This window comes from Citrus clementina, unplaced genomic scaffold (assembly GCF_000493195.1).
Source record: "Citrus clementina cultivar Clemenules unplaced genomic scaffold, Citrus_clementina_v1.0 scaffold_6, whole genome shotgun sequence".
Taxonomy (NCBI): domain Eukaryota; kingdom Viridiplantae; phylum Streptophyta; class Magnoliopsida; order Sapindales; family Rutaceae; genus Citrus; species Citrus x clementina.
Genome location: NW_006262139.1, coordinates 15214292 through 15237711, shown reverse-complemented (window position 1 = coordinate 15237711; position 23420 = coordinate 15214292). Strand labels below are relative to the sequence as shown.

The following is a 23420-nucleotide window of genomic DNA, read 5'->3' as shown; positions in this document are numbered from 1 at the left end:
TTTATAATATTAATACCACAAGTTAAATTTGTATATATTTTTTTATATGCTAGAATGGTATAACGGTAATTTTTGTTAAAAGTTACTGTTTCTGTTAGTGAATGGGAGTGTAAATATCTGTTTTGAAACGTTTGGAAATTTTTGTCCCTTTGTCTAAAGGTTGAGGGTGTGTTTGTCATTTTTCCTTTATACAATTATTCAATCTTTCAACATTAATTTCTAAATTGTAGATCTAGCTAATTCTAACGGATAATTTTTTAAAATTTATCTTTTATCTAATTTTCAAAATCAATCCTTAATTATATCATGTATTTGTATTTGTTATTTATGTTGCATTATATAAATACTTTTATTATTCAAATTAAGTGGTAAGTCAATTGCTTATTTTAAAAAAGATAATTTTCAATTGTATCAATAGTTAAACTATACACAACATTTTCATCACATGAAAGAACGAATACGATTTATAATAAACGAATATAATTTATAATAAATAAATTTATTATCAATTACATTATAGCCGCAATATTTTATATTGTTATCTAATAATCTTTCAAAGAGTGTTCAAGTGCTCGCACTCTCACAAGAAGTCCACGACAAACTCTTATTTACAGATTGTAAGGCTCACCACGATACATCTTCCGTTGAGAGCTTGCCACAAGCACTATCACAATATTTGGACAACCAAAATATTGGCTAAGTCCCCGGTTGCATGAATTAATAATTAATATATTTCTCCTTCAAGAAAACAACATATTTTTATTACTTAAAATTACTTAAAAAAGCAGTCGACGACACATTACATGAACAAAAGTATGCGACACACTTAACAGCAATCGCACATCGTTCATTAACACACAGAACAAAACAAGAACCAAATTAAAAAGGCTGCAATTAACGGAGAGTTTCAACCAGTGATCTGAATGGATTTGACCTCAGGCTTCTTCTCCTCCACTTTGGGAACAGTGACGGTGAGGACACCATTCTCCATTGATGCCTTAACTTGATCGATCTTGGCATTCTCAGGCAACCGGAACCTCCTCAGGAACTTGCCGCGGCCCCTCTCAACACGGCGCCATTTGTCGTTCTTGTCTTCCTTCTCGACGCTTCTCTCACCGCTGATCTGAAGGACTCTCCCGTCCTCAACTTCAACCTTCACTTCCTCTTTCTTGAGCCCCGGAAGATCCGCCTTGAAAACATGAGCTTCCGGGGTTTCTTTCCAATCGACTTGAGCACTGGCAAATGTTGACACCTCATTGCTGGATGAGCCAAGGGGCGCCCAAACGTCCGAGGAAAATGGGTCGAGCACGCTCCTGTTTCCGAATATAGATGGAATCAAAGACATTTTTGCTTAATCAAAGCGACGAGCACTTTCTTCGAAATCGTTTGCTTATTTATCAATTGGGTCTTCACTCTTTACTGATGAAGTGAGCGGAGCTCATGGGTTGCTATTTATAGGGAATTAGGCGGTGAGCTCTTGAAGTTTCGGGGTTGATCTTGGTCATTTCTGGACGTGTCTTGTTGCCTCTATAACCTTCCACCATCTTCTTCTTGCGTGGCAGTGGCTTTATAATTAATTGAGCTTGATTTCAAAAGCTTAATCATTGGAAATTTGTACGGGTTCTAGCATATGGGCTGGCCTTGCTCTAGGCTCAGGGCCAATAATTGATTAAACCCAGACATTAAATCCATTCTAGGTTTGAAGATTCAATTGGGTGGCCTTTGCTGAGTTTTGATCCATATTAGAAAGAGGCCTAGGCCCATTAAGAATCAAGATTTCCGCTGTTCAAATACCACCACTTTTTATTTTATACACAAAATGACAAAATTACGTCCGAACATCCACCAGCATCCACATCTAAATCTGGATGATCAAGGTCTGATATATATACTTTTATGGGAAATCTGCATATAGAGCGTAATTAAAAAACATTACCATTTGCCTTTTTAGGGTGGCTGCCAATTTTGACTTAGCCCATATTTAGGAATTGCAACAATACTCACAAACTAGTAAATTCTTCAAAATTCGCCCATTAAAAACCCACTACTGCGGGTAATTTTACGGGTCGCTAGTGGATTTCATATTACAAATTTAAATTCATTATGAGTTGTAAGTGAGTTTGGTATTAACAAAAAGTCCGGCGGGTATCTACCAACCTGCAATTTTATTTTAATTATTAAAGTCACATTTAAAAATATTTTATTATAAAAGTTATAAACTAAGTTAATGAGAGTCATTTGTTACTCAAGACTTAACTTAATCTTCTTAATCACTAAAATATTTAATTATAAAAATGCACAATTGCTATCGCTAGCTTGATTTACATCATTCTTTTTCACAGTACGTTTGCATATATTTGGCGACTAATCTAATAAAAAGCTCAAGCATACACATAACTTTTAGTGTAGAGTTAATTGTATATTTGTATGCAATAGTAAAACTATTTTTTATAGAAATATTTGATAAATCTAATTTTTTGAATATGGTATTATGAATCTAGATGTGGTGTTATGATCTGAAATAAATATATAGCTATTACTGCCACTGCAGGTTATAAGCAAAACCTACTATGGATTGTAGGTAGATTTGGTAATTATTAAAACCTGCACTAGGAGAATTTTTGAAAAAAACTAAAAATCCACAACGAGTTATATGTGGGTTCGATAAATTTTTTGCGGATGTAAATTTGGTAATGATAAGCCCGCTGCAAGTGGTATCTATTGCTTTTCCTATCCAAATTCCAATTAAAAAGGATAGATTTTTTTTTTTCTATAGTGATAGTAGCCATATTTAAAATAATAATAATAATAAAAAAACGGTAGTGCATGTCTTATCTATTGCTCAACATTTAAAAGATTAGTGTGCATATATTCTGACAAGGACTAGTCCCAGCGCAAATCTAAAATCTAAGCTGGTCCAATTCTTGATTCTTATACCATTTATCATATGCTTCCTTTCACTGATGCCAAGAAACACCATACTTTGTATAAATTCCCTGGCTATAAGTATAGCTTCACCATTTCCCTTCCACAGCATACATAAAAAAATTAATTAATTTACAAAACAACAATATGTCTCAGATTTCCCGTAGCAGATTCGCTGGTGCTGTAGGATACCATCATCCTCCGTTTCCCTTATCCGATGACACGTGGAACGGCGGCCAGTTCCAGCACGTTCATCAGTTTTCGCCGCCGATGATGATTCCAACTCGGATTGACTGGCATGACACCCCGGAATGCCACGTGTTCAAAGCTGATCTCTCAGGGTTTCACAAGCACGATGTGAAGGTGGAAATCGAAGACGGGAGAGTCCTCTGCATAAGCGGGGAGCAGAAGATTGAGAAAGAAGAGAGGACGGATGAGGGTCACCGCCTGGAGGTTGCAGTCGGCAAGTTCTCTAGACGTTTTCAGTTACCTGAAAACGCCATGGTTGATAGAATAACTGCTCATATAGCGAATTCAACGCTCACAGTCACCGTTCCCAAAAAGGATATTAAGAAGCATCATGGTCATTCCAGAAGCATCAAAATTACCGGCGTCTGAACAAAGCTAAACTATATAGGCATGTATCACTGGCTAATTAATTTACAAATAAAGATTTGTACTATACAAGTAACTGTGTCTGTGTTTGTGTTTTGCAAGAACAGTTTGCTAATGAAACCATGCATATATTATAATAAATAATGACCCGTCACGTCAGTACGGCTTACTATTTATATTCTAAACCTGTTGATGCTAATTTTTACTCACCAGCTTTTCGATTTTTCATGTTTGCTTTGTCTATGACACATCACAAATTGAGGTCACGAACAGGATTGAGGTTATTGTCTCACTCTCATCTCTATTTTCAAGGACTAACTGAAATTTTTTATCATTATATTGTCTTACAATTTGTAATGAGTATTGATACTTTTGCAATTTGTTTGATAATTCAAGTTTTACTGATATCGTGTCTCCTACTGTTTAGATGAGAAAAGAAAATGTGATCTTAACTGATGGTACCATATTCTCAGCCATTTTGACAAGTGGAATCGCCACAGGATAAGATGTGCACGAACAAAGCTAATCCACTACAAATACAAAATTACAAATACGTCACTCGGCTCGCGCGCAACCCCGCCCCGTTATGTTATGGAAGAATTTAACTTAACAAAAAAAAGCGGTTGATTACTCGGGTTGGTTCTCGCGTCCCTGTGCCCAAAAGGAGAATTCGCGACTAGCATTCAAAAGTGCTTATCTATGTAATTGTCTGTCCGACTTTTGATAGGTATTTTTATTGGCATTACTATAGTGGGATTTCAAAGAAATGGGCTTCATTTTTTAAGCTTCTTCTTACCTGCAGGAGTCCCACTGCCGTTAGCGCCTTTTTTAGTACTCCTTGAGCTAATCTCCAATTCCAATCAGCGAACTCTACAATCAACAAACTATGTTCAGATGGCGGATTTCTTTTTCTATTTTTTTTTTTGACTACCAAGGCTCTTCCACTTTCAAAAAACTGTATACGCAACGGCGGCTTAGTTGCTACCGTACCGCTCATCAGTCTCAATCCCTATCCCGGAGAGTAAAGGCGTTCATTTGACTTTCAAAATGGAAAGAAGCACTATGTCACTGACGTTTCATACACAGAAAGAGAATCCTCTTGAAAGAGAGGGGTGCCTTCGGGAACGCGGACACAGGTGGTGCATGGCTGTCGTCAGCTCGTGCCGTAAGGTGTTGGGTTAAGTCCCCGCCAACGAGAACCTCGTTCCCACCTTCCCCTAAAAGTTCTCCTCCACCGGTCTTGATGTTGGAACCAATCCACGGAATGGGGAATAAGAAGCAAAATGAAGAAAAAACCCCTCTTCGTTTAAGGGGGTTGGATCGGTTTCTCGAAGAATCCAATTTTGGCTCCCTAATGGAATGTTTAACCGATCCATTCCGGATCGACCGAATTTGTCCCCACAAGGTTCCCGAACTTTGCCCGAGTGCGCCACCACTCAAGCTAGTTGTTGCGACTTGTGTGCGTTAAAAGTTATAACTAAGTAAATACGGGCCGGACTTGTGTGGATTATCATTCACATATTTGGATTATGATTAATATTATCCCATAAAATAGTTTAGGAGAGCTTTTTAACACCCATCTAAAATTCTTATGAAAGCCCTTTATCAATAATTTTTTATTTAATACCAAAAGCACCGTTTAATTTTTATTTGTTTGGTTTATTTCTTTTCTTTTTTCTTTCTAAGTTTTCTAATCTTAGGGCTTGAAATAAGATGAGTGTGAAGATGAGCAGCTAATCCATAACGAAGACCCTTGGGTGAATATTATTAATTTAAATAGTAACAATATTATTAATTTGTGAATATATTCTCTCTTTTCGTTTCTTTTTTTTTTTTTATCAAAATATCTCAAACACAACAATCAAACAAATCAACATGAAATGTCATGTGATTTAGTTAGTCTTGATGCCAGTAACGCTATTACCAAAGGATTCGACGTGTTATAAACTATAGTAAATGATCTTTATATTATTACCATGTCAATATCAACTGTCTTTATTTTATTGGCATGTAAATATTTAGTACACAGATATGTAAGCAAAATCTGTTCATAGCTAGGCTAGAAGCGTTCATACTTGTATAAGTATATATATTGTCCAATGTCCACGATTCATAAACAGTAAGCCATCATTTGCACTTAATTAAACTAAACATAAATCTAACAGATCTAGTTGCATATTAGTAAATTATTAATTTATCTATAAATGGGTCCTACACGAACTACAAAGATTTTCTATAATAAATTATATCACAAATTAATCAAATTATAAATTTAGCCCGTTGTTTGCAATTCCTAACAACATGTGCTGATAGCTAGATTAATATTGTAGTCTTTAAGTCGCATAATGTAATTCTATTTTATGCTTGTCATGCCACTTTGCTTTCTTTTGTGGTGTTGCTTCAGTTTTATTCTTATTTTAAAGGATAAATTTCACAACATTCTTTTAATTTGATGTCTCTTTAACTTCGACATGACTAAGCAGAGGTCAAACCTCATATTTCTTGCATTACTTTTAAGAGAGAGTGTTATAAATTAGAAAAATGATCCCTATTTAACAAACTGAGAGAAGGCTGAGAGAGACAACAATTTGTGCTGCTGTTTTGTCTCTCTCCCTCCCTCAACATTCTACACTTTTTTATTGTTAAGAAATATATAAAAAAAGTGGAAAAATGATAAAAAGTTGAATCTATTCACTTGCATCACTCTCTCTCTTGGCATTGTAATAATTCTATATTGTTGAAAATAAAATAAAAATATATAGAAAATCATAGAAGAAACATGCAGCTCTCTCTCTCACACATGAATCATTCTCTCTCTCAACAGTGACGAAGTACACTCATCCTCACTTGCTCTCCTGCGGGTACCACTACCAACATCATGCTTCAGGCTTACTCACGCTATCCAGCTATAACTCTACACAAATTCTCCCAAACACGGAAGCACTGCTCGATATAGATTTGGAAACAGAACAGAAAGATGGTAATTACTTGATTATAAAGAGTGATTTTTTGTTTTGAATATTATTTTCTATTATATCAGTAATAATATAAATGTACCTGCATTTTGCTTAATACTCCTGGAAACAATTTACTAGTTATATGATAATGATAATTCTGTTTGATTTAGAAATTTTTTAAATTTAAATTTTTTGAAACTTAATTGATTTAGAAATTTTTAGAAACTTAATGGATTAAATTTTTGTTGGACCAAAATTTTGTAAAAATTTATAATAATTTATTATCAATACAAATGTTAATTATTTTGTAGAAATGGAAAATTTAAAAAATGAGACTAGAGTCAAAGATGTGCAATCGAAAAAATATAAGTCAACTCTTGGGATATTATTTGATAGTCATGGGGAAATGTGGGCGATTCACAAAATCTATGATAAACAAGAAGGATTTCCTATGAAGAAACTAACTAGTGAGATATAGAGTGATATAATTGTAAAATATATGACATTTACATGTGGCTAGTAGCAAGTCGGAAAGTAAATCTACTAATGTGTTGAAGTCAAAATTTATTGTAAAAACTGGTTGAGATGGTAGAATTGGAGGTTGTGTAAATGAAGATAGAACATAAGTTCTTCGAACTTTAAACCTTCAGCACAATCATAAAGCTAGGTATTTTCCTTGTAATCATAGCATTAGTGCAAGTGCAAAAAAACGTATTAAATGAATGATTGTGCAATAATTAACATTACTAAAATTTTAATTATATTGTTGTTGAAACTGAAATAATAACTAGGCAACCCAAGAAGAGGGGTGAATTGAAATTTTAAAAACTTATGTAAAACAAACCACACAACAATTCAATCTATTGTTTTAATAATAAAAACAAAAATAATAAATTTAATAAAGCGCAATAATAAAAGAGTAAAGGAAGAGAGATCAAACACATGTTTTTTACATGGTTCGGTTAACCGTACCTACATCCATACCTCCAAGCTCACCGGACTTGAGGATTCTACTAAGCAAGCCTCCAAGGTTTCAACCACTCTTACAATACACTTCCAAGGTGTCAATAAATCTTTACAACAAGAGATTATCCACAATCTCTTAACCGAAGCATATCCCAACACTTACAACCTCTCAATTTGATTTTCAGAAGGATTACAAAATAAATCTCTCACACACAATGTATTTGATTACAAATGAAATTCTAAAGTGTGAGTAAATGAGATTTATACAAGAATTTAAAACTCAATGAAAGTTGCATGCTCAATAATTACTCAATGAAAGTTGCATGCTCAATAATAATAGTTGGAATCGCAGTTGTTTGAGTTTAAATGAGCATTTTTATAGTTTGAGCTAAAAACTAGCCGTTACAGACAATTTGCTTGAAGTCAGATCGCTATTAACTAGAAGTCAAATTGCCGTTTTGACTTGAGCAAGTTACCGTTGGATAGATTTTTAAATTGTCGGATCACCGTTATTGAAATGATGGATCGTCGTTATCATCCAGTGACTTGTAAAGAAAATGCCAGCTTAGCATTTTCAAGAGGTCAGTTTGTTGTTAGTGTTCAGAGGCTAAACTTCAATTATATTCGATATCGATTAGGTGTTATCAAGATGTCGGATCGCCGACAGTGTCCAGAGGCTAATCTTTAATTATGTTCAATGTCGGTTAGTCGTTATCAAGATGTCGGACTGTCGAAAGTGTCCAAAAGCTAATTATCAAGTCTGTTCAATGTCGATTAGCCGTTATCATGAAGTCGGTTCACCGACTATGTCCAGAAGCTAATTTTTATTTAGATCATGGTATTTGAAAAAAACAACTAATTTTATTAAATCATTTTCATTTAAGAATAAAAACCATTATTATACCAAACTAATGATTTATTAAAAAATGTATGAAAATCGTTTGAACTTTTAAAAACTTAATCATGTTTGTTATCATCAAAATCAATAGATATATTCATATTAACAAAAGCTAGTGGATATTAAAATGTCTCATTTCTAAAAAAAGATTAGAGAAATCTTGTTGACAAAGTTAGGTGATTACAACTTAGAAAAAGAGATATTATGGCCATTCTAAGCACTCTTAGAAAGAGCAAGCAGAATGCAAGTGTTTTTTTTTAAGTGTTGATTTAGATGAGCATGATCGATTAAAAAATGTATTTTAAGTAAATCTAAAGAGTAGAACAACTTACAAATATTTTGGAGACGCCATCACATTTGATACTATATATCTTACCAACAAGTATGACATGTTATTCGTTCCTTTTGTCAGAGTTAATCATCATGACCAGTCTATTTTATTATGAAGCAGATTGATTTCACACGAGGATATCGAGACATTTATGTGGTTATTTGAGGCATGACTATCATGCATGTCAGGTTCTCCATTGGTATCATTATAGACCAAGGCAAAACAATACAAAAGGCAATCGAGAATGCTTTTCCAACAACTAGGCATCAATGATGTTTGTGGCATATAATGAATAAGGTACCTGAGAAGTTAGGGGTTTTTAAAGAACGTGAAGATATTATTTTTTCACTGCTTTCTGTTATTTATGATTCACTGAGCCCCGCTGTGTTTGAGAAAGTTTGGCATGACATGATCACGATATATGATTTGTGGGATAATGATTGGTTAAATGGTTTATATAAAAAGTGGCACCGTTAGGTTCTATACTATTTGAAAGACAATTTTTAAGGAGGAAAGTCAACAACTCAGCGAAATGAAAGTATGAATGCATTTTTTGTTCAGTTTGTTAACTCAAAAATAAATTTGAAGCCGTTTGTGAAGCAGTATGAAAATACGTTAAGAAAGAAAGCTGAATTAGAATGACAAGCAAATGCAAAGTGTTTCGGCAAAAAAAAACTTTATGTCTAATAAGATATGAGATGGATAAGCAATTTGAAGAGGTGTATGATGTGCTCATAATTTATCTATTATTTTAATGCTTTTATAACTTAATTTTATGTTAAATTATATTTTATTATATTAATTTTTATCTTAATTTTTATATTTTATCATTGTAGGAATATTGGAAATATTCATGAGAAAAGAAGCTTAAAGAGGAAATAAATTGGAGTATAATAGAAATAATATGGAAGCAAAAGGGAAAGAAATAAAAAGACAAATATGGCAAGCACGTGGGGGAGCATTAAAGAATTAATTGGCAATTTGAATGATTCACGTGATGGGCTTTGGCTTTGCAAATTGGCCAATTAATTGTACAAGTTAAGCATGCATGAAGTAAAGTGGTGGCTGGGATTTTGCTTTCCTTTCCATGTGAGGATTTAGGGTGCACAATAAAAGCACTATAAAAGCTATACTTGCGGGAGAATTAAGGAGACAAGAAGGCAGCCGCACAAGAAGAATTGAAGCCAAGAGAAAAAAAAATAAATAGAGCAGCAACCGCAAGTCTTGAGCAAAAGCTAAGAGTAGCAAGAACAATTTGGAGGAGGAGGAAGACGCATTAATTCTTGAGTTTTCTTTCCATATTCTCTATTATCTTACTTGAATGTTTCCCATTAAATTTATGATTTTTCTTTATATTCCCATGAACTAATTTATTTTACTAGGGAAAATACTGTTATATATGTCTACAGGTTTTTTTTTCCAATAGATATTATAAATTGAAACAACTTAAAAATAAAATTTGAATATAAAGCATAATATAACAATCAAAAGTATTCTAATGAAATCATATTATGATATCTATCTCCTTCGAAATTTATTGTCAAACAATTGTCTCTGCACTTCACATTGTAGCATATGCTCAAATTTTTTTATGCAACAATTGAAATTTAATAGACAAATACTCAATCTCTAATGTCAACTTCCTAACTTCCTCCACTAACAAGTCAATTTTCTCTTTCCTAGATTTTACCGTCTTCTGCCCATTAAAAGTTTTTACATCCTCTACATTTCCAAAATTTGTGATTTGGATTCTTTGTAGTACATGACGTTATCAACTCCATTTGGTCACCATATTTGTTACATATTTGCAATGAATTTTGAGTTTCATTTGTGCTAGATGATATTGCCATTAATAGACTATTTTAATTGCAAAAAAAAAAAAAAGAGTTCAAACAAAATTTAGAGTTCACATTAGACAAAATATAAAATAAAGTGTTGCTAGGTATCAACAATTAATTCTGCTTATAATACATCAAACTCTTCCCCTAGTCATAAAATGCATAGAAAAAAATGTGGTTGAAATAATTCTGCTTATAATATATTTTCAACATGTGTAATAAATAAACTACTAGTAACAAGTCTATGCATGCACACATGCACATGAAATAAAGAAAATATTATAACTCGCAAATTGGCTACTTCCTTAGGTGACTCCAAGTTCTTTTCAATATTGTCTTCTGTAAATGACATAACGAGGTCAATTGCTTTAGTTCACATTGAAGATATATGCAATGCACACATATATTTTTATGGAGAATGATAGAGTAGAAGGTCAATACATGAAGGGTTCTAGTGATTGAGGCAAAATTGTCATTTTTTTTTTGGCTTTGCCTTTTGTAAGTTGTAATCGTGTCATCAGCTCCTAAGTAAACCCTGTTAATGGTTTTGAATTTCCTAATCAAGCAGGGGATCGAAAGAATCTAATAATGACAATGCTAGTGGCAAGCCACCTGATTGAAGTGTCTAATTCAAGCTGGACTCATTGCCAACTGCACTAAATATCTTCATTTGTGTTCATCTACCTCAAAACTACTCCTTATACAAAACATGAAAGAAAAAAATTCTACATATTGAATACCAAATTCAATTTTTGAATTCATAATTTCATACCAAGTTATGAGGGTTAGTACTCATTTATGAGGGTACATGTGCTAGATGAACATTAAGAGTTGGTGTAAGTAGATATTGCAGCTAGATAAAAGAGAAATGAAATGATTAACCCTATAGACATTTTCTAAACAGATCAATAAAATTTTCACCCAACTCATATTTATGCATCACATTGAATCAAAATCCAGTAATTTTCATAGAAATTTTCAAACATTTAATATTCCAAATGAAAAATCCAGTAATTTTCATAGCAATTTTCACACAATTAATACTCCAAACAAAAAATCCAACAATATTCACACAATTAATATTCCAAACCAAAAATTCATCTTTATCATCAAATAATTACCACCAAAATTTATAAAATTAATCCAAGAACGTACAATAAACAATTTTTTTTTCTTTTTCTTTAATCACTGACCATAAACAGGCAGCGGTTGGGTTATGCTATCTAAAACGGGCAACGCTTCCGTGTTTGGTAGCTGAAGAGAGTGAGGAAATGTGATGGGGAGCCACCGATAGAGGTCGGAGAGAGTGTGAGGAAGCGTGATAGGGAGTGATGATCTGGATAGAGTGAGCATAAAGTCAAGACAAAGAGAGAGTGATGCATGTGAACAAATTCGGCTTTTTTATCATTTTGTACTTTTTAAAAAAAGTTTTAACAATAAAAAATGTCTAAAACGCTGAGAGAGGAAGTGAGGCGAAATGGCAGCATAAGCTGGCGTTTCTCTCAACCTTATCTCATCATTCTAAATATTTAACACTGACTTTATAAATTAACTAACACACACCCTTAATATTCGATAATTTCAAATACAAAAATACAAAAATACAAAATGATTGACATTCAGTCTTCAGTCTGAATTCATTTATTGTTCTAGAATTTAACCATTTTACGTACGTTTTCGGTCCAAGTACTGGCTTCACCTACGAGCCCAAAGACATAAAGGAGACTTGAACAATAAATACGAGCTCCGAGCCCAGCAATCGAACAAATATTCGACGCCGAATTTCTTGCGTGGGGCTTGTTCATACTCCTTCTGTGTAGGCCCGCAAAAATGCCAGTTGCATGCGTTAAATATTCTGCTCAGTTCACTTTCCCTCGGGGAATTACTTGGAAACGAATCATGGCACATTTGAGAACAAACAAAATTCCAATCACACGCGTCCCTGTAACACGTACATGGTTCTTGACAAACCAAAAAGTATTATTCGCCGCTTTAAAAGCCTGTACCCGGAGAAAGACAACACCACGACAGCAAGCAAACTTCAAGAACAAGAACCGAAAGTGCGGTGATACAAAACCTGGAAAGTAAGTTATACACATCATACTACAATTCTCCCTTAAAAAGAGCGTGGCAGTAAAGCGATCGAACAAATCTTTCTTCATCAAATTCTTAAAAGACAAAACAGCCCCCTGTCTGTCCTTATCAAGAATACGTAGTGTAACATCAAACACAAAACAGATAATTATCACTAAGAACACGAGATACCACGATAGCGATGGCTTCACGTCACCATACAGTGAGGCCCGTAACAACGGAGGCGTGGAACACAACGGGGTTGCACGTTCACCGCAAAAGGATTGCGCACATGACGTTCTTCTGGGGCCACAACACGCAGGTTTTGTTCCCCGGGTGGCCGGGTTCGAGCACCGGCATGTACGTACTGGCCTTGGTATTTGTATTTTCGCTGGCTGTGATTGTTGAGTGGCTAAGTCACTACAATATTGTGAAGCCGGGGGCTAGCCGCGTGGCAGCTGGGTTGTTCAAGACTGGGTTGCACGGTGTGCGTGTCGGGCTGGCTTACATGGTCGTGCTTGCCGTCATGTCGTTTAATGGTGGCATTTTTATTGCTGCTGTCGTCGGGCATGCTGTTGGGTACTTGCTCTTTGGCAGTCGGGTGGTCTTTAATAAGTCCGGTAGGTCGGATTCGGATCTTCTTCCTCCTAAGTGACGATTAATGTCTTAGACTTAACCCCCGCTTGAACATGCTTTTTTTTTTTATATTATTATTGTTCTTTTCCAGTTCTTTGTTTTTTTAATGCTTGAAATTCAAATGGAAGACGAGAGGATTTGGGATTATAAGGAAAAAAAAAAAAAAAAAGTCTTGAAAGAAAATCAGTGATCCGCTGTGCTTCAAATTTTAAAGACTAATATATCAGTGTTAAATTATATTTTCCCTTGATTATGCTTAAACATGTGTTTTGTCGTTTGTCATTATTATTTTTTTTAAATTGTATGTTATTGAACATTTTTTGGGTCGAACATATGCTTAATTATTTTCTTCTTGGAATATAAAGCACGTACATGATGTAATATGTAAGATTTGTAGTACAGAGACGGTCAGTTCACAAACAACACTATTTGCTGCTTGGGCTTCTTTTCAGGCCCACTTACAGTTTAGAATTACAATAAAAGAATTTTTACTTTTAAAAATTGAAACGACAACAATAATATAGTAGTTGTTCGCACAATTAATGTGTAATCAATTTAACCCTTCTTTTCATCAATAATAAAGAAGTAATTTGCACAATTAATAATCAATTGCAACGTTTTCACGGTGAAATAAGGAGCCAGTATTTGACCATTAAAATTGCCTTAATATAAGCTTATTTTTATCGATTTCATATTTCCACTTTTACCTTTTAGCGGATGCTGGTGACAAAACTTGGAATGCGGGAGGAAGAGAAGAGGAAAAGATGATAAAAATTATCTTAAAATGTGAAGACAACTACCATATGTACATATGAGGCTTCAGAGCAAATACTTTAAAGAGGCACTCAGGCCACAACCTATGCGGTATCCCTAAAAATAAAAAAAAAAAAAAAAAGAAAAATTGATTGCATTAAATGATTCTGCCCTTTTCTATGTTATCGTCATTCGACTGCCATAATAAAATTTTGTAATTTTTATTAAGACAATCGTGGGCAACACACACACACACACATATATATATATATATGGTAACCCTTCGTTGACAAATTTACATCTCCATCAAACAACACCGCCCGTAGATGGATCGGCAAACTAATAATGACCCAATTTTAATATGATATATATAATCATAGTTTTCGTGATCGTTTTCATTGCATCCATTGGACGCTGTTCCTTAATACAAAACTTTTTTTTGTTCAATGACGACGTTCTTTAGATTTATTATTAAAAAAACAATGATATGGTTAATTATCAGACTGTTTTTTTCTTATTTATAAATGTGTTTGATTACACTAAGTCGAGCTTTCAAGCCATCGTAGCAAAGCATGCATGGTGAGCTGTACGGCATTTTCTACTTTTATTGCCGACTCAAGCACCAATGTTGTGACAAGCGTGAAACTAATTTAAAATTCAAGCAATGTCAAACAGTGTCTCTCTTGTTTTGTCTCTCAGTCCTCGGCGTTATCTCCTTCCAATGTTTTCTCCTATGTTTCTGCTCTTCTATTTAATTTAGATACACCCAATAAACCATTTCATCTCGAGTTACTCTCCCAATTCTCTCTCTTTTCTCAGGAAAAAGGAAAAATGTTCTATGATCATGATCACGATGGTGGCATGTACATGCCTCCAGGATCATCAATGCCGGATGGAAGCATGAACTCAACATCAATGGATATGGGTATGATGATGCACATGACCTTCTACTGGGGCAAAGATGTCCTCGTTTTGTTCTCAGGTTGGCCTGAAAGGAGTCTCGGCATGTACATACTGGCTCTAATCTTTGTGTTCTTGCTAGGCTTTGCTGTTGAAGTCTTGTCCATCTCTCCGCAGCTTGTTGGAAGCAGCTCGATGGCTGCCCTGTTGATTCAAGCTTGCGTTTATGTTGTTAGGATGGCTTTAGCTTACATGGTCATGCTTTCTGTCATGTCCTTTAATCTTGGCGTGTTCATAGTCGCCGTTGCTGGTCATGGGGCGGGATTCTTGCTAGTCAAGGCCCGGGCTCTTGCCGCGGCTAACCGAGCTGATTCAGCCGTGCCCTCTGCCGGCATCAGCTCTAAAGTTTGATGCATGGTATACTCCTATGTGATCAGCAAATGCTCCATTATATTGAAAGAATCAAATGAATGAACAATGCAACTGTACTTCTTGAACTTGAAATTTGTTTAACGATAAAAAAAAGAGTGTCTGCTTAGGAGTTCAGGGCATTCGATGCATACAGCAGCATTCAATTTCCCCATGTAAAAGTACTTTGTCGCAGAGGAAATAAATGGTGTTTCTTTGTTTAACAATTCTTTTTTTCTTTTTTTTGGGGGGAAAAAAAAAAAGAGGAATGTCAAGAACAAATATTTTCCTTTTACTTTATTTCTCAGTTTACATCAAAATGTTACAATGCCACCTTATTCCTTCCTCAGCCAACAGCCAACTTGGTTATGCTCTGAGGCGAATAAATTAGATCGAACCTTGATAAGTTTGATGCCTATCTTTGATATTTTATGTCATAATATGGTACATCTATCAAGTCCAAGAGCAGAAAATAGTCTTCCACTGGTAGGCCAAAAGCGGTAGAACCAGCCCTTTCGAGGGGCTTCAGCAGCAGCTTCATGAAATTCCTGCGCCTCAACTCCATCTGACTCCTGTTCACTACCATCATTCTCATTTTTGCCTGCAGCTTGATCTTCGCCTTGATTTTCAATACCTACTTCAGAAATTTCCCCAGGCTTCTTGTCAAACAGCCCTTTAAACTGTTTTCTAGCCTTACTTTCAACTTCCTGCTCATCAAAATAAAGGCACATAGAACATAAAATAGGCATCTTCTCCCTGCCTAGCTGAAAAAAGAAAAAGGTTGTAGCCATTCTACACACCTGCCGCTGCTTCTTTAGTTTTGAAAGAGCCGCAGTTGCATCAGGTTCAGATGACTTGTCAACTTTCATCATCTAACAGCAACCAATTGAATTGAGAATTTTAGAAATGGATATCAGAAATCATTTTTTCCCCTAAATAAAATATTGCATGCATAACCACCGAACCACTTCCCAGTTCCCACCCATGTGAGTGGGTTCGAATCCCAGATTTCATGTACAACCCAAAAGATTTTACCACCAAGAAGCACCCAGAATATTGTAAATCCAGCTATCAACTCCAAAATATCATATCAGAATTACCATTTCGAAATCCCTCTGAGCTTCCTCAAATTCTCCAAGAGCCATGTAGGCCATTCCACGGCGATAGAGACCCTTTACATGAGCAGGATTAGCATCTAAGACCTGCACAAGTCCACCAGGAGTACCTTTAAAGATTTGAACTCAAAGAACAGACTATAGTGCTAGATCAATTACTCAAACCATCCTGACAGAACAGCACAAGATAGCCTACATCTGACAAGTTTACAGTAATATACACTGTTTAAGGTAAAATCTTCCTAAATTACTCCATATTCATCTCATTCACATGTTAATAGCAATGGAGGATAATTTTAAACAATGGTGGTAAACATCAAGCATACTGTAGGATAATTTTAAATGATGGTGGTAAACATCAGCATACTTTACCCAAGACTCTGTAATTCCATTTCAGTACCCACATTTGAGAATGACCCTGAGACCACTCACTCAGGCAGCCCACAAGAACAGAGGATCCGACAAGAAGCTTTCAAGAGTTATGAAAATTTAAATCTCAGTCAAGGGGGCCCAGCTACTCAATCAATTATGGCTACTTGACAGCTGATATTATATTTCAGTTTAAAAATTGAATGAAAACATCTTGGAACAACTCCATATAATCACAACAAATCTCGGCTACAAAAAGTATCAACACAGACAGCATAGATGATTATCAGATTAAGCCAATCATAAGATAAATAGGTCACTGATAAACCAAAGAAAAGCAACTGCTAGATCAGGATTGAAAGGGGTGAAACAACTTGAAATCCAAGTAGAACAACACACCTTATTGCATGCCTCGATGGACTTTCTGCATTCTCCCAATTTGAGCAAGCATGCAGCTACATTCAGATGCAACAAATTCTTCACACAATCAAACAGGGAGCGAAATTGATCCAAATTAGGAAGAAGAGCAGCATAAAGATTAGACATCTCAATAACAACGAACATGAGTAAAGATGTATATTCTCAGGATCAACAGAGGAAAACAAACATACTCTTTTGCCTACAAACACTTTCCCTTCCTCATCGTCTTGCGGGTTAACATGATTAAAGTCTCGAAGCACCTGTGTAGTAGTCACCAAGTGGCATTAGATAAAAACTTGATGAAAAGCAAAATAGATATATTATAATTGTATTGCATAGAAAATGCACTTACTGCACCATAGACAAACATCAACATATCATAAATTTGTTATGGAAGCAATCAGAAATCTTTGAGCTGGGTCATAACATCAAGAAGAAGACAATTTTAAAAGCACCAAGATAACTAGAAAACAAAACCCGCTCTCTATCCATAGTAGTAAACAACTAAAAATCAAGATTTTTTCTTTGTTGCAAAACAGATTATTCAGTTGTAGAACAGTGCCGGCCCACTGACATGTTGTTACAGATTTCTAGAACTAGCAGTCCATGGCTTCAACCAAAAGAACTGGTTGACTTTGTTGAAATTCTAACTATGTAACAATGCTAAACAAAATACACTTGGGACAGAATAGTCGAGTCCAAAAAGTACTCAACCACAAGCTATTTTCAGGACTGAAAATATTACCTTCTCATACTTTGCCTTTGCAAGTTCAAACTTCCCTTCTTTGAAAAGCCTATTACCCTGAAGATAAATAGTAACATCAGCGTCTCAAAATTTGCAAACCAACCATTACTGCCTCCAACTTCAGCATGTATGGCACAAATAAAGTTAAGACAGACTCACCAATTTGTAACATTGAAACTCCTCTACAAGAATTAAAATGCACACACACATACAACATACACAAAATTGTCATACATATGTCGAGCAATCTGAGATCATCATAAAGTAGATAAATGGTCCTAAAGTACATACCGTGACTCTAATCTTTTCTGCTTCATCCATTATACCATCAAAGCTCAAACCAGTCCAGTCCTGACATAAAGATTTAAATCATTCATCAAAAAAGTGTTTATTTCAATGAAGTTAACATGGGTAGAGATGTTAAAGCCAGTAAAGATAAAATCTCAGTCACAACGTAATACATCTAAGCTTTATAGACAAGGCAAAAGAGTATTATCAAAGCAATCATAATTCAATCTAGTCCTAATTAGTACTCATACCAATTAGAGCGATTCTTTTTAACCTTTCTATTCTCAAAAGCATTTTCCATATACGAAACACTGGAATATAAGTAGCTGATTACCTTCGGCTTCTCAAAACCAAGAAGTTCAATCTCCCATTGAATATGAGCACCTTCAGGAACATTAGCTGGCCTAATTTATGGGAGGGGAAAAAATATAAAAATAACATGGTATGGGGACGAAGAAAAAAATGATTACAAGTTCCATTAGATCGAGGATCAACTGGAATCGAATTATAACCTCAGAAATTTGTCATAAGCATAATCAGGAGGGCATGTGACAAGAGCTATCTCTCCCGGCAGCATCAAGCGAACGCACATTTCAAATCCCTCAGGCACCTATAACACAAAACAGAGCCCCACGGAATTAAAAATGCAGCAAAAAAACATCAAAATCAAAGTTTCTGCTCAACAAGGCCAAGAATAATTAACATTGATACACCAATTTGGTATATATCCCCACTAAATTCTACAAATTAAATTTAAAAAATTGAGCTTCACTTGGATTTTTCAACCTTTAAGATGGATAACTCACCAGCCCCTCTCCAGAACTGAACTCCAAAGGCTGACCATCATTATCAACTCGGGTATCATAGAAGACCTTCTTTTCTTCATTAAGAAGCATTCCCTTGTAATGGACACAAAGTAGACTATCATGAAGGGGACAATCCATTGGAAACTCTCCTAATATCCAAAAAGATAAAGAGGATCATGAGACTTCATGATTAACAATCTACAAACATATATTAAGACATATCTCCAATGCATAAAGAAGAAACGTAATAGGCTAAAAGATGAAAAACGATGAGATGAAATAGAGATTAACCCCCCCTCTCCCCCCAACACCCAAAAAAAAAAAAGGAGTGCAAATTTAGACCCTTACATATTGAACAGTTAAATTGGTTTTGATAAAAAAAATGAGCAGCTCAGAATTCAAAACTAATGATGTCTTGAACATAAATTCCAATCCTTATGATCTTCCTAAGGCATCATTATTGCCTTCCTACCGTACACCAAAGTCTTGAAACATTAAAAATTGACCAGCTGACAGAAAGCAAAAATATCTAGTTTTGTGCTGATGCCTGACAGTAAATGAAATACTGAAACACACCTTTTCCATCACGAATTCGGCGTTTTATAAGGCGTCCATCACCAAGCATATCTCGTACCTGTCAATTCCAAAGATTGAGAGTTCAATCACACTCACAAGCTTGGCAACTGAAACATATGTGACAGAATTGATACTCTTGTCTATGACTAAAGACATGAATAAAAAGCCCACTCAAACTTCAGTTCTCTTTTTGTGAATGTGCAAAGTCACAGGTGTTGCAGCTTATTAATCTATGATCTCCAACATACTAGCATGGGTGCAGTTTGCATTAATTCATTAATTCATCCACCAAACAAGTAGTCTACTAACCAAATTGACAGAACAGGTGAAATATACAGTCTAGAGGGCAAACAAACAATACTGGGTTAGACTAATAGCGGTTGATATCTTCAGATGAAAGATTAAGTACGACAAAATAAAACAGGAAAATCAGTTCAGTCCAGGCAGTATGACTTCAAACAGAATAATATGACATGCATTGGAAGTTATAAGTGAATAAAGTTTATCTCAAAATCACTGCATGGAATCATTTAAATGCTAACAGCTTGCCTGCCAAAAGGCCTCTGTCATAGTGATGTTCACAGGCTAAATTGAAACAAACACAAAAGTACTGCTTGGGAGGGGTTTACATACCTGAATCAAATGAACAAGCTCCACTTCAAAATGAACTTCGTCATAACCTTCTACCACAGGCATGAGAGGAGATGGAGTTAAGTACTGACTTGTAACATAGATTACCGCTTTCTCTTCCCGTGTCATTGTTCCTATTCCCATCTCTAGGCCCTTAGGTACCTAGTATGTATAATGACCATATCAAGAAGTGCATGGTTGAAAATTACAAATAAAAGGGCAAGAGCTACATTGAATATCCTAACTTTGACTAGATTCATATTTCCATTAAATGTTCATTTATGGTTTTCTGAGCTCAACAACCCAGTAAAGTGGGAATGTAAAATGGCTCCAGAAATAATAATGGATAGCACCGGTAGCAGATAAAAAATGAAAAGATAATTTGAAGTGAGAAATGCAAACCTCCGATTTTCCAAAAGTAAAAAAATACGGTTCTCCTTCTCTATGAGAAAGAATCAATTTCCCATCACCTGTCTTAGCAGAAATCCTGAGACAATATATATCTCAGAAAATTTCATGCCTTCCAAAAGTAAACAAAGAGGAAGAGGTATAAACGATCAAGAAGAAGTTTCTACCATGCTTTTACTTCATAAGGTGCCCTTGGTGTCTCCCAACCTTGCCCTTCGTTTATTACCTATCCAAATTAGTAAAAATTAACAATGAAATATGTTTTGGATATAAGACAAAGAGTAGAGAGATGTAAATATCTGCAACCTAGCAGCCAGCATCCGGCAGAGCAGAAAACTAACCGTATGAGATCCACAATGATGAACTAATAAGAAATCTCATCATTTCAAAGCATTTGAAAATCCATGAAAGATACTCCACATGCAACTGTTGGACTATGTATCTAAATTAATAAATTATGCAACAAATCTTATAAATTCGGTACCTTCTTTACCACTCCAAAATCATCAGCTATGATCTGAAAATAAATACAATTAAATTCCAATGTTAGAAAAAGAGAGAGGTTGAAAAAGAGACTTAATTCATGATACCTGATGTACATCCTAAAATTTTTTAAGGAAATATTCATAGAGCAGCAATTGAAAAACATATGCGGAATTGACATGACAAATAACCCTTGTAACTATGAAAAGCCCATCTTACATCCAGAGATCTTGAATAAATTCTAATAAAAAGAAGAAACATGGCAACAACCTCATGGCTCAACAATGCAGAAAATTCATAACCCCAAAAAAAAAAAAAAAAAAAAAAAAAAAAAAAAGAGATATCAAATTTTATATCTTGCCTTGGCTTTAGCAAAATCTATCATCTCAATCTCAAAATGAAGTTCTTCATCTTTTGGAAAGGTACTGGGAGCTGCAACTGGACAATCATCCTCACCATAGTGCATTTGAGGCTTCATCTTAAACTGGAACCAGCATAACAAAAACTTAGCACTCAAATAATGAACAGATAAGTTGTACTGTCCTTCCACTACCAATTAAATATGCCAACTAATGATATGAAAAATTGTTTCGTACATAAATACCAAACGATTCCTTCATGAATAACTTCAAAAATAGATTACTGTGGTTCTTGTAAATTTCTTGCTTCCAAGTTACCTCTCCTTGCAAATTTTTCTTTCCTTGTTCCAAACACATGCATAAAAGAAAAAGAGCCAAGTCTAGGAAACTCAAGGAATACCATTGACACTTCACCCTTCAACATTGTAGGAATTCCTTCCAGCAACCCCAATAAAATCTTGCTTTTGCCCAAAACATGTCTTATCGGAATTCCCTTGCCTGTCATGTAAAGTAAATATTCATTCAATCCAATTAACCATATTACCAAAACAAAATTTTACAAAGAAATGGGTTGTTTCTGCCAGTACATACAAATCAGGTATTCCCGCTATCATCTATTATAGCAAATATACTAAATCTCCTATACAATTTCAATAAATATATAACAAGGTAACTGAAGGGGAAAATATTGAAATAACTTGAATTTAAGGCAGGATTATGGATTTGTAGTAATCACCTCCATATTCTGATCTTGTAGACTCAACAATAACACCATCTAGTGTCCGAACTGTGCAATGATAGGCAACCTGAAAAACATAATGCACAACTAAGAATTCAGTACTGACTTCTCTACTTGATCCTAAAATAACAAAGTCATTCCAGCACTAAGTGCAACAATTCAATCCATCCATTTCCAGGTTGTGTATCTTTTTACAACCAAAGGAACAAGAATGTGATTTATAAATTATAAATAACTAAAGTTCTGTCACCAAAAGATTAACCTGATCACCATCTGACGGTGTTGAATCACCCCCACCTGGCCTCATAACAGCTTTCATCAGACTCCCCGGCACAATCTTCATTCTCCTATTTATAAAAAATACAACAATTTTTAAATCAAATAATCAACAAGCATTTTAGAGTAAAGATAAATTAGAATTAAAAAAAAAAAGAAGTTACCTCTTGTCATCTTCGGAAGGAGCTTTTTTCTTTTGTGGATTTATATCTTCATCCTCTACAGCCATCTCCGGTTATCTCAAATGAATGCTTACAAATTAACGAAGAACTGGACTGCTTACAAGAATTTTAACATCAATAATTGAGCTAAGAAAAAAAAAATAGTACGATTTAAACATACCCTAAGTGAGCTAAGGTCAACACTATCGATGACTAACGATGTGATTTTATATTTTAAATGAAATCAAATTGTTTCATTTTTTTTTTTTGGTTGTTTTTGTTTGCTCAACAACCCAATTAAGTGAGAATTAGGGCAGAGAACATGACAATTACCTGAAAATCAGAGGTTGAAGACGAATCGTGACTGCTTGACTCACTCGCTCACCTAGTCACCTTGTTTTCACTCTTCTAGACTCTAGAGCATGTCAAAATCAGAGCGTTTATTTCTTAGGGATGTTTAAGACCGTTGATTTTTGACTTTGCAAATATTGGGCCGACTGTCCGGTGTCTACTGATCCGGTCCGCAGATTTGGCGCCATATGAGTATATGACGGGCGTAGGCCGGCTGGGCCTGGCGCCTTGTTTAACTTGGAATCTTTTATCTATAATTTGGCCCCCCTTTTTTTCTTAAGAGGTAGGATACCCCTACCTCTCTTATTCGAACTCGATGAATAATTAACCCAAAAAAAAAATACTTGAAAATCATATCAGTTCTCTCAAGGCTTGATCTATAGTGTGATACCTA

General features: G+C 35.0%; 5 protein-coding genes across 6 annotated transcripts; 3 read left to right on the top strand and 2 right to left on the bottom strand.

Moving 5' to 3' along the window:
• Window positions 1–741: 741 nt before the first annotated feature.
• On the bottom strand, window positions 742–1554 carry LOC18039744 (class I heat shock protein). The gene has a single exon (XM_006429179.2). The coding sequence runs from the start codon at window positions 1343–1345 to the stop codon at window positions 908–910; it is 438 nt and encodes a 145-aa protein (XP_006429242.1). The 5' UTR covers window positions 1346–1554; the 3' UTR covers window positions 742–907.
• A 1492-nt stretch (window positions 1555–3046) lies between these two features.
• Window positions 3047–3706, top strand: LOC18038691 (18.1 kDa class I heat shock protein). The gene has a single exon (XM_006429178.2). The coding sequence runs from the start codon at window positions 3073–3075 to the stop codon at window positions 3541–3543; it is 471 nt and encodes a 156-aa protein (XP_006429241.1). The 5' UTR covers window positions 3047–3072; the 3' UTR covers window positions 3544–3706.
• An 8864-nt stretch (window positions 3707–12570) lies between these two features.
• Window positions 12571–14054, top strand: LOC18038690 (copper transporter 6). The gene is made up of 2 exons (XM_006429177.2): window positions 12571–13223; window positions 13954–14054. Exons 1-2 carry the CDS (start codon window positions 12806–12808, stop codon window positions 14052–14054), a joined length of 519 nt encoding a protein of 172 aa, XP_006429240.2. The 5' UTR covers window positions 12571–12805.
• Window positions 14055–14646: 592 nt separating this feature from the next.
• LOC18038379 (copper transporter 6) lies at window positions 14647–15549 on the top strand (the record flags this gene model as incomplete). Its single annotated transcript, XM_024182578.1, has 1 exon — window positions 14647–15549. A coding segment is annotated over one exon (657 nt), but the record flags the coding sequence as incomplete, so codon positions are not given.
• Window positions 15550–15574: 25 nt separating this feature from the next.
• On the bottom strand, window positions 15575–23110 carry LOC18038766 (peptidyl-prolyl cis-trans isomerase PASTICCINO1). 2 transcript variants are annotated; one of them, XM_006429175.2, is made up of 21 exons: window positions 23009–23110; window positions 22679–22789; window positions 22501–22585; window positions 22236–22305; window positions 21900–21997; window positions 21502–21624; window positions 21142–21174; window positions 20825–20883; window positions 20652–20736; window positions 20253–20411; window positions 19620–19677; window positions 19044–19192; window positions 18750–18847; window positions 18572–18641; window positions 18241–18300; window positions 17950–18006; window positions 17396–17464; window positions 17184–17261; window positions 16401–16502; window positions 16101–16172; window positions 15575–16007 (listed from the first exon to the last, which is right to left on the bottom strand). In XM_006429175.2, exons 2-21 carry the CDS (start codon window positions 22741–22743, stop codon window positions 15735–15737), a joined length of 1863 nt encoding a protein of 620 aa, XP_006429238.1. In that variant the 5' UTR covers window positions 22744–22789; window positions 23009–23110; the 3' UTR covers window positions 15575–15734. The 2 variants fall into 2 exon arrangements, with proteins under 2 accessions (XP_006429238.1, XP_024038158.1); XM_024182390.1 differs by lacking the exons at window positions 21900–21997; window positions 22236–22305; window positions 22501–22585; window positions 22679–22789; window positions 23009–23110 and adding an exon at window positions 21737–21847.
• Window positions 23111–23420: the final 310 nt, after the last annotated feature.

Bases quoted from the DNA above. Each gene is read 5' to 3' on its own strand.
- LOC18039744 (XM_006429179.2), bottom strand. From the start codon at position 1,345: ATGTCTTTGATTCCATCTATATTCGGAAACAGGAGCGTGCTCGACCCA.
- LOC18038766 (XM_006429175.2), bottom strand. From the start codon at position 22,743: ATGGCTGTAGAGGATGAAGATATAAATCCACAAAAGAAAAAAGCTCCT. The intron at 20,412-20,651 runs GTTTGCATTTCT...TATACATACTAG, and splicing joins TTACTTTTGGAAAATCGGAG to GTACCTAAGGGCCTAGAGAT. The intron at 16,503-17,183 runs GTGTGTTGTTCT...GGACTTGTGCAG, and splicing joins CCATCGAGGCATGCAATAAG to GTCTTAGATGCTAATCCTGC.
- LOC18038690 (XM_006429177.2), top strand. From the start codon at position 12,806: ATGGCTTCACGTCACCATACAGTGAGGCCCGTAACAACGGAGGCGTGG. The intron at 13,224-13,953 runs GTAGGTCGGATT...TTTACCTTTTAG, and splicing joins GGTGGTCTTTAATAAGTCCG to CGGATGCTGGTGACAAAACT.
- LOC18038691 (XM_006429178.2), top strand. From the start codon at position 3,073: ATGTCTCAGATTTCCCGTAGCAGATTCGCTGGTGCTGTAGGATACCAT.